General features: G+C 44.9%; 1 protein-coding gene across 2 annotated transcripts in view; it reads left to right on the forward strand.

The window, feature by feature from the left end:
• The window catches only part of APOLD1 (apolipoprotein L domain containing 1), a 75,499-nt gene extending 69,854 nt beyond the window's left edge, over positions 1 to 5,645 (forward strand). For both annotated transcript variants that reach the window (XM_065523771.1, XM_005570185.5), the window contains exon 2: positions 1,136 to 5,645. In XM_065523771.1, coding sequence (XP_065379843.1) covers positions 1,136 to 1,879 — 744 coding nt within the window. In that variant the 3' untranslated portion in view covers positions 1,880 to 5,645. The remainder of the gene's footprint in view (positions 1 to 1,135) is intronic.
• Positions 5,646 to 10,605: the final 4,960 nt, after the last annotated feature.

Consider the following 10,605-nt stretch of genomic DNA (forward strand, 5'->3'; position numbering starts at 1 on the left):
AAATTACCCCTGGTGGGTTGGATTATGGAAGTATGGAAGTAAAATTAAGTCCTATGAGTAAGGAGATCAGGATTCTAGACTGGGCACTGTGAAGAATCAGCTGCTTCTAGAATCTGATGTCTGATGCAGGCAGTTCTTCCAGACGAGAATGATTTCTGCCCTGATAGCTCAGTTTTGAAATGCTCTATTTCTATGGCTCATTTGCCACTTCTAAGAAGTTCCTAATAATGACGACTACAGTGGACATGAAGGTGGGAATCTTGGCAACGAGGATGAATGTACTTTTCCCCCAAGATGTACAACTTGTTAGTATCTTTGTCAGTCATCTTCAGTTGGCTTCAACGTGGTACAAGTTGTTGAAGAGAAATTTTGGCCGCTTTATTTTATTCAACCATTACTCAATTTTAAAAGAAAACGTTCATAACAAAGAGACATAATGGTATTAATTTAATGTGACTGAGTTTAAATTAAGCACCCAGCAAAGATTGATGTTTCTGAAGATCTAAGGAGCCCTAGTTAGAATAAACAACGCAAACCTCACTTTAGGTTTGATTCTAAGAAAAGAGCCTGGAAGAATCACAAGCAGAAGAGTTGCTTCAGGCAAGCATCTAACTTAGATTAGTTTCTTCTGCTTGGTAGAAAATATGATTTTTGAGATTTTGTGGACGTCTTTTTCATACATTAGAGAGAGAGAAAAGTGTGTTGCAAAACTCCTAGGATCCAATTTTCATAAGATGAAAGGGCTTTGTAAACTGTACAACCCACCACTTACAAGGTGTTATCTTAAATAGAGCAAAGGCCTCAGTATTGGAGAAGTCTTCTAATACCACGCCCCTCCCAGTTTAAATCTTATTTAACACATAGCTGATGAAACCCATCCTTAGCGTTCCCTGGGAGAGAAGCAGAAGATAGCATTATTCCTATTTCCATATGCAGAGATAAGGTCCTGAGAACTTGTGTGGCTCCCCTCAAGAGAACTTGATTCATGATCCACTGGAAATAGACCCGTTCCCCTAGCGGGGCAGTGGCTGCTCCGCTGAACTGGTGCCAACTTCCCGCTGGCGTCCAGGCAGCAGGGAGGGAGCGGCGGCTGGCACGGAGACTCCAGGCTGACCGCGTGTCTGTGTCCCCGCAGGGAATGGAGAGGCCGGCAGCCCGGGAGCCGCATGGGCCGGACGCACTGAGGCGCTTCCAGGGGCTGCTGCTGGACCGCCGAGGCCGGCTGCACGGCCAGGTGCTGCGCCTGCGCGAGGTGGCCCGGCGCCTGGAGCGCCTGCGCAGGCGCTCCCTGGTGGCCAACGTGGCTGGCAGCTCGCTGAGCGCAACAGGCGCCCTCGCAGCCATCGTGGGGCTCTCGCTCAGCCCGGTCACCCTGGGGGCCTCGCTGCTGGCGTCGGCCGTGGGGCTGGGGGTGGCCACAGCCGGAGGGGCTGTCACCATCACGTCCGACCTCTCGCTGATCTTCTGCAACTCCCGGGAGCTGCGGAGGGTGCAGGAGATCGCGGCCACCTGCCAGGACCAGATGCGGGAGATCCTGAGCTGCCTGGAGTTCTTCTGCCGCTGGCAGGGCTGCGGGGACCGCCAGCTGCTGCAGTGCGGCAGGAACGCCTCCATCGCCCTGTACAATTCTGTCTACTTCATCGTCTTCTTCGGCTCACGTGGCTTCCTCATCCCCAGGCGGGCGGAGGGGGACACCAAGGTTAGCCAGGCCGTGCTGAAGGCCAAAGTTCAGAAACTGGCCGAGAGCCTGGAGTCCTGCACGGGGGCTCTGGACGAACTCAGCGAACAGCTGGAGTCTCGGGTCCAGCTCTGCACCAAGTACAGCCGTGGCCACGACCTCAAGATCTCTGCTGACCAGCGTGCAGGGCTGTTTTTCTGAGAACATCCTTTCCCCCTAATGACCGAGGCCAGCAAATCATCCCCATGGGATGCTCCAGATTTTGTAGCTCCCTTAGGAAAACACCACGCTGGGTTAGGAGCCGAAGGCAAAGGATGAGAAAAACTGGTTTTGAAGTGGGTGGGTCCCCAGAGCCCTTCTTTTCCCATCACTGTGACATCTGCCTGGGCTTGAGTGCTACGGACTTTTCAGTTGTGTGATCCTAGTGGAAGAATGTGACCCCAAAACTCTTTTTCCTTTATCAAAACCTTTCTGTCTAAACACAGCTGGGCAGGCACTACTGTTTGAAAGTTACTTCGGGGTCCCTGACCCTGCCCTGGTGGCCTGACCTGAGACTGGAGAGAGTGCCGCCCTCTGGGTCCTCTCCAAGTCCTACTAGTCTTTGAAGTCCTCAAAATGCCCATGAGAGAAGGCATTTGCCTCTCTTCCAGAATGTCTTATACAAAGAACTGCAGAATTCAGAGCAAATCAGCCCTTCTCTAAACGTTGTAGGACGGTTCAGAACTCAGAGAGGGCCCTGGTGTTGACATGTCCTCCTCTTCCCTTTCCCTTCAGCTTACCCACTCCCAGATGCAGCCTGAGTATGCAGTAGGCCTTTCCTGAGTGGCTCCCAATCCAGTCCTCCAAGTACTCAGAGGGGAAGCCGGTTAAACCATCATCTAAGTCCTGCTCCCTCACATGAAGAAGCTGAGGGCCCGATAGATGGAGCGACTGCCAACTTCATTTCCCGACATCATTGTGTTCAGAAGAGAGTGATGGGTTGAGTTAGACAATCCTGGGCTTGAGACAGGCTTTGTCACTACTGTGTGAGTGTAGCCACCTAATCTGTCTTTGTGTAAAACAAAGATGATAAAACCTCATCCGGTTGTGAGATATTAAATGAGCCAAAGTGCCTAGCATAGTGCTGGCTCATATAGTGTGGTCCCTGGAATGGCAGATTAACACCACCCGGGAACTTGTTAGAAAGGCAAATTCTTGGACACAACCCCCCTGACTTAATGGAATCAGAAACTCTGGATGTGGAGCCCAGCAACCTGAGTTTAAACAAATTCTCTCCGTGGTTCTGCGGCACACTAAGGTTTGAAAACCACTGCAACAAATGCTAACTTCTAATCCCCTTGATGAGCTTTCACGAAGTTTCGCAGCTTCTCTAGGGACTCCACGGTCTTCTGAGTCGTTCACAGATGACCAAGGACAGACTGTGTCCCAGAAGCCAAAATGAGAGAGAGAGAGCGCGCGAGCACCCGTACGTGCATCCTGAGGCAGTGTCTCACCGTATGAACTAAGGGATGTAACACTGTCAGTCCATTAGAGGGCAGTGTTTCCCATCTATTGTAGAAACTGGTACAGAAAGGAACGTGAAGTTCCCGAAACTGACCTTTCTCTATTATTACCTTCTCTGAAAAGCGCCAGTCCATGTATTTTTTATTTATTTTAAGTTTGTAATTTAATTATTGTTTATTGTTTGCATTTAATTTTATTTAACCACCACGTTTAGAAAATAATAAGAGCAAGTTTCTAAATGGGAGACTGCTGAGGCTCTTTGCAAGAGATGAGATTAAGTTTGAGTTTCTAAGGCAGGGCATGGGCTGGAAATAGCATTGCTTTCCTTGAATGTCTCTCTCCTTCAGGGAGACTTTTATTCTCTAGTGTTTTAAGTGATCCTTTTAAGTAAGTGCGGAGAGTCTTAAAGAGCAAGACCAGGAGCTGAGTTTAAGCTTGTAATGGAGGCTTGCATTGTGGGATTTATAACTGAGGAAGCATATTTATCCTGAAAGTATTTTACCAGAAGATAACACTTGACCTGGAAAAGGAACCTATTTAGTTCAGGAAAGATAAAAACTTTAGAGGTATGTGAAGGAAGCACTTAGACCTTGCAAGCCTGATGTCCTATCAAGTTACGTCTTATGGGTGACAGACAAAATAACCCGTCTTATGGTGGTGATGTGTTGCATTTTCACTTCGGGGTCTGTAAGAAACCGTCAGCGAAAATGTATACAATTCCTTCAGTTTCCATTCTTAACAACTGTAATGTTGAAAAATAAGTTGAAAAGTCTTTGGGACCATACATGCAAAAACTGTGCCTCTGTTATTTAATTATTTAAAATTCTGTAAATGTACCCAATCTGCCCCCACCCTTCCCAATGATGGCAGCATGTCTGAGGAAGTAGAATTTCAGTGCCAGGGTTGCGGAGAGGAGGTGATGCTTCTGTATTTTTATTTTTCCTATAAATCGCAATTGGTCTGTATTGGTCTGGTTTATTTTGAAATTTATCTTGGTTTATTTTCAAGCTGGTGTCATCTCCTAGACTGCTTCACCCAGATACTAGCTTTTTTTTTTTTTTTTTTTTTTTTTTTGAGACACTCTGTCACCTAGGCTGGAGTATAGTGGTTTGATCTCGGCTCACCACAACCTCCGACTCCTGGGTTCCAGCGATTCTCCTGCCTCAGCCTCCTGAGTAGCTGGGATTACAGACGTGCAGCGGCACATGCGGCTAATTTTTTGTATTTTTAGTAGAGACACAGTTTCGCTATGTTGGCCAGGCTGGTCTTGAACTCCTGGCCTTATGTGATCCACCCACGTTGGCCTTCCAAAGTGCTGGGATTACAGGCATGAGCCACCTCGCCTGGCCAGATGCTAGCATTTTAGATCACCGGAATGTACTTCACATTGTTAGTTGTGTTATGGCATAAAGGTACAACCATTCCCTAACTCCATGTTTTATTAATGCTTAAGTTTAAGTTATATTCTTCCAATGCCTGAGCTATTCCCTAGAAATAAACTGGGCAATTCTGGAAGCAGAAGCCCTAACAGCAGCAGCAAACTTTCCTGTCATTAGAATATTGTGGGTGTATCAAAAGTTCTATACTTTTGAAGTTATGATTTCAGTGACCCACTTTATTTCTAAGGAAGAGTGTCTATTTTGGAACAATGCTTTGCACATAGTAGGAACTCAAGAAATGCATTTGAATAATTTAATTAACTGTTTAGCTATGTTAATGAGAATTTGTTGATAACAAAAGATCATCCATCCCCTTATGTGTGAGTAAGATTGGAGCCTCTATCAAGATTTAGTCAAGTTCAGTTAGATTGATTCTAGAAACAAATATGTATTTATTTCTTTTACGGGAATGTGAATAAGGCTTTTCCTCAAGGCCTTCATTCTATAAACAAACAGGTTGAAATCGTATGTTGTAAAGAGAAGAAGGGAGAGGGATATTTAGATGTGAAGTGTACTTCACAAAAATGTCAAAGTTTGAAAAATAAGTATGTTTGTTCTAAATGTTTAAGTGCTTCTCTGTTAGGTTCCTGGGTTTGCAATCATTTGAATTGTTTTGTTTCACAATAAAGGAGATTCATTGGGTTCTGCGTTTTAAGGATTCAATAAAACTGCTCCATTAAAAAAGAAATCCTTAGCAAACATTCGGATCCTAACTGCTTTGATGCACTTGCCCTCCGGCACCTGTCATTTCCAATATGGTAAGTGTCAAAGTCAAAAGTATTTACTGGGAGAAAAAGGAGAGGAGTGGCTGTAGAAGTCTCCCTAAATCAGATATGTCAAGCAATCAGCCAACATGGTATATTTCTCATTCAATATTTTCATGTGAATTGAGACACTGAGATAAAGACATTGTGCAGAGATAAATGGGGATACAGTTAAACGTAGCAACTCTTGAGTTCATTTTTTTCCCACTGTAGCAAAATTAATGCTTTCTCTTTATTGAAATAAATTGCTCATTTCTCAAACTTTTTTATCTTTATGTAATTAATTTCTTAGTTCTATGTTTCCTTGTGTATGAATCAGTAACTTTGAAAAAGGGCAGATGTTTAATCATTTTCACTTAGAATATTCAGATAAAACGATATGAATCAATTTTTTAAAGTAATCAACGCATACACAAGAATTCCCTTATTGCCTGGAAATCAGACTTCCAGCAGTCTCAAAATGTTTGAACAATTCAAAACATTCGAATAATTACAACCTGGAAAGGAATTGAAAGGAAACCTAGGATCAGCCAAATTAGCCTTCACAAAATCCAAACACTAAAGAGAGGTAGGCAGAGAGGGTGAAGGGCAGCATGTATACCAGGAAAGCAAAACTTTCCCGTAAATCTCTGGGGGACTTCACCTTGCAAGCCACCAATCTTGACCATGCAAGGCAGGCTGGGAAATGTAGTATTTTTAGCTGAGAACAACGCTGCCCCTAATATACCTCAGATTCTGTTGGTAAGAAAGAAAAGGAGGGTGATCACTGAGTAGGGGGTCCAGCAGTTTAAACAAAAAGCCTGTTGTGGTTGCAGCAGCCAGTTGGGAACAACTGCTCTGGAGATGACCTCACTATCTGAGTGCCAGCTGCACCTTGGAAACATTCCTGGGTCTGGAGGCTGCACTGTTAATGACTGTACAACCAAAAAAGGCTGTGTTGGCAGGCCCCTGACTGTTTGCAGAGGCCAGCCGCAAGCTGGGATCCTATCTTTGCTGAAGCATATGGTATTCCTGTAGTAACAAGTGTCCTTTTAGTTAATTGCAATAAATCTCTTGTTGAGTTGACAGGAGGTTGGGATGTTACTTTTTGCTCCTGGCAAACTCATAAGAGGGAAAGTAAACCCTGCTGTGGTCTGGAATAGGACAAAGAGTGAGCCCTTAGATCTGAAAACAATCTCTTAGCAACCAGAGAGCTGTTAGGAGAGGGGAAATCGTGCTGATGAAGCAAGACCCATCTAGGGTCCAGGAATGCACATTAGGGGTCCTCGGCACCCCCAAACCTGACTAGCATTAGCACCGGGTTGTGGAGAGAAGGCCCTCCAATGTGGTCTTTGCCTGCATGCATACAGATTGTCTATATGAAGCTATATCTGCAGAAAATGATGTTTAATCCAATTTTGTATTTACGCTATAACCCCAGAGGCAGAACGGCAGGCAGGCCTGTGACCTGATTTGCCCTGAGCTTTAGCTATGGTTCACAACCAAGGCCTCTGCCTCCCTTACACACAGGAGCAGGCGGATCCTGGCCTCCTCCAGCATTTGTGTGAATACGGTTGCCAAATTCACCAAAATAATTATAATTGGGAGAAGCTTTTTGTGTAGATACAGCTTGGGGTAGGGGTGATGTCTGAAGTCTTTCTTTTAGGCGAAACTTCTTTCTTAGGCTCCCTGATTGATAAGCAGACATTTCTTTCTGCCCTCACTTCTTATTAAAACTGCACTGTCAAAATATCATTTAAAAACAATATTTTTTTCAGTGCTTAAATAAAATGACATTTCAATAATATCGAACATACATGTGGAATATTTAGCAATAATAATAGTTAACGTTTATTGAGAACTCACTAGATAGTGTTCTAAGTCCAATTTGACCTATATCATTTCATTTACCTTACAAAAATCTTATGGTGTGTGCACTACAATTACCCTATATTGTTAGGTAAAGTAAGGAATTTGAGAGGTTGCATTGCCAGCATGAGGTGCCCCAGAATTTGAATTCTGGCAGCCTGACTCCAGAGTTATGCTCTTTTCTTTTCTTTCTTTTTCTTTTTTCTTTCTTTCTTTCTTTTTTTTTTTTTTTTTTTTTGAGATGCAGTCTTGCTATGTCACCCAGGCTGCAGTGCAGTGGCGCAATCTCAGCTCACTGCAACCTCCGCCTCCTGGGTTCAAGCAATTCTCCTGCTTCAGCCTCCTGAGTAGCTGGGATTACAGGCATGCGCTACCATGCCCAGCTAATTTTTTTGTACTTTTAGTAGAGATGGGGTTTCACCATGTTGGCCAGGCTGGTCTTGAACTCCTGACCTCAAGTGATCCACTCACTTTGGCCTCCCAAAGTGCTGGGATTACAGGCATGAACCACTGTGCCCATCCAGTGCTCTTGACTTTTCTGATTTTTTTTTTTTTTTTTGAGACGGAGTTTTGTTCTTGTCGCCCAGGCTGGAGTGCAGTGGCATGATCTCAGCTCACTGCAACCGCTGCCTCTCGGGTTCAGGCGATTCTCCCACCTCAGCCTCCCGCGTGGCTAGGATTACAGGCGCCCGCCACCATGCCTGGCTAATTTTTGTATTTTTAGTAGAGACGGGGTTTTGCCATGTTGGCCAGGGTGGTTTTGAACTCCTGGCCTCAGGTGATTCACCCACCTCAGCCTCCCAAAGTTCTGGGATTACAGGCGTGAGCCACTGCGCCCGGCCAATCCCAGCACCTTGGGAGGCTGAGGCGGGTGGGTTGCTTAAATCCAGGAGTTAGAGACCAACCTGAGCAATATGGTGAGACCTCATCTGTACAAAAAATTTTAAAATGATCTGAGCATGGTGTTGCACACCTGTAGTCCCAGCTACTTGGGAGGCTGAGGTGGGAGGATCACTTAAGTCCAGGAGGTCGAGGTTGCCCTGAACCGTGATTGTGCCACTGTACTCCAACCAGCCTGGGGAACAGAGTGAGAACCTGTCTCAAAAAAAAAAAAAAAAAAAAAAAAAAAAAGTCTCCTGACGGTAACAGTTTCATCCAGGATGAGTAATCTTTTTTTTTTTTTTTTTTTTTGAGACGGAGTCTTGCTCTGTGCCCCAGGCTGGAGTGCAGTGGCGCGATCTCGGCTCACTGCAAGCTCCGCCTCCCCGGGTTCATGCCTTTCTCCTGCCTCAGCCTCCCGAGTAGCTGGGACTACAGGCGCCCGCCACCTCGCCCAGCTAATTTTCTTGTATTTTTAGTAGAGACGGGGTTTCACCGTGTTAGCCAGGATGGTCTCGATCTCCTGACCTCGTGATCCGCCCGTCTCGGCCTCCCAAAGTGCTGGGATTACAGGCTTGAGTCACCGCGCCCGGCCCAGGATGAGTAATCTTATGCCAGTAGGCTAGTCAATAAGAAAAAAATAAAATATAGCTTTGCAAGTCACTAGTATTTATAATAAACAATGTGGGTGTGATTTGAAAGTTATAAAACTTCTGCTCTGATCATAAAAACCTATGTACAGGCTGAGCACGGTGGCTCACACCTGTAATCCCAGCACTTTGGGAGGCTGAGGTGGGAGGATCAACTGAGGTCAGGAGTTCAAGACAAGCCTGTCCAACATGGTGAAACTCTGTCTCTACTAAAAATACAAAAATTAGCTGGGTGTGGTGGCGGGCACCTGTAATCTCAGCAACTCGGGAGACTGAGGCAGGAGAAACACTTGAACTTAGGAGAAAGAGGCTGCAGCGAGCTGAGATCGCGCCACTCCACTCCAGCCTGGGTGACAGAGTGAAACTCTGTCTCAAACAAAACAAAAGAAAATAAAACAGAAGCCTATGTACAAAACAATATTTTGTGATGTTCCCCCAAATCTCCCAAACATGGCAAGATTCTTGTGAACAAAACACCTGAAGTAGAAGGACATGATTTATAAGAACTTTTTGCTAACTGTAGATGCACTGGAACTGAAGATATCAGTAGAGACGACACAGACATGAATGAAGAAATTACTGGTCAAACAGGCCTATCCAGACCTGATTTTAAAACCTCAAAAAATGAAAGTTCTTGGGGTCATTCCTTCGAAACGACTACTGACCCTGCTTGTCAAATTTCTTCCTGTTAGGGGTGTGTACTCAACTGCAGCCTAGTAGTTATGGACTAAAAGTGTTGGAGGCATGTGGGTGAGTAGATAGGTATGAGTAGGAGTAAGGAATGAGTTGGGTATCATAAACTATTCAAAATCATAATGCTTTGTGGTTGATTTGATTTTAACATTGTCCCCTGAGGTTTTGCATGGTAAACACTGTTATTTAATTTTAATTCTTTCTAACTTCTCTGTAGCATTTGACTTTGCTGAATACCCAATTCTTTTTCTTTCTTTTTTTTTTTTTTTTTTTTTTTTGAGATGGAGTCTCACTCTGTCGCCAGGCTGGAGAGCAGTGGTGCGATCTCAGTTCACTGCAACCCCCACCTCCCAGGTTCAAGCGATTCTCCTGCCTCAGCCTCCCGAGTAGCTGGGATTACAGGCATGAACCACCACGCCCAGCTAATTTTGTATTTTTAGTAGAGACGGGGTTTCACCATGTTGTTCAGGATGGTCTTGATCTCTTGACCTTGTGATCCGCCCGCCTTGGCCTCCCAAAGTGCTGGGATTACAGGTATGAGCCACTACGTCCAGCCAAATACTCAATTCTTAAAACACCCATTCTCTTGAATTCTGTGACATCAGTCTTTCTTATTTAGTTTCCTTGACAGCTTTTTCATTCTCCTCCAGTCTTAAGGTTCAAGTTTCCCTGAACCTCAGACCCAGGCTGCCATTCCCCTGAACTTGTCACACAGCCCCTCACTGAGCATGTTCGTTTCCAGGGTCTCACCAGTCCTGCATGTTGGTATGGATGAAACCAGCTCTAAAGGATTATTTGGGGTCAAGTTGAATTTGGTGGGTACTACGTAAAATGAAAACAAACGAAATCATTGACTGAATGAAAAAGGTTGCAGGAAGAGTGCACCGAAACAAAAGCCCTTGCTGCGTTCCTACCATGCCATTCCTCCCATTGAAGTGCTATTCCTGACTCCAGCCAGATGCAGTCTTGCTCTAATCTGAATGTCTAAGAGCAATCTGTGTGTCTCTTATGCAGACTTATCACTTGATACATTTTATTAAATATATATGTGCCTACCCCAAGGCTCTTAAGGACAGAAACCGCATCACAGATATTGTTGAATCTCCCAGTGTCTCTCCAGCTCCCACCACAGATGCCCAATAGCATTTATT

This window comes from Macaca fascicularis, chromosome 11 (assembly GCF_037993035.2).
Source record: "Macaca fascicularis isolate 582-1 chromosome 11, T2T-MFA8v1.1".
Lineage (NCBI taxonomy): Eukaryota > Metazoa > Chordata > Mammalia > Primates > Cercopithecidae > Macaca > Macaca fascicularis.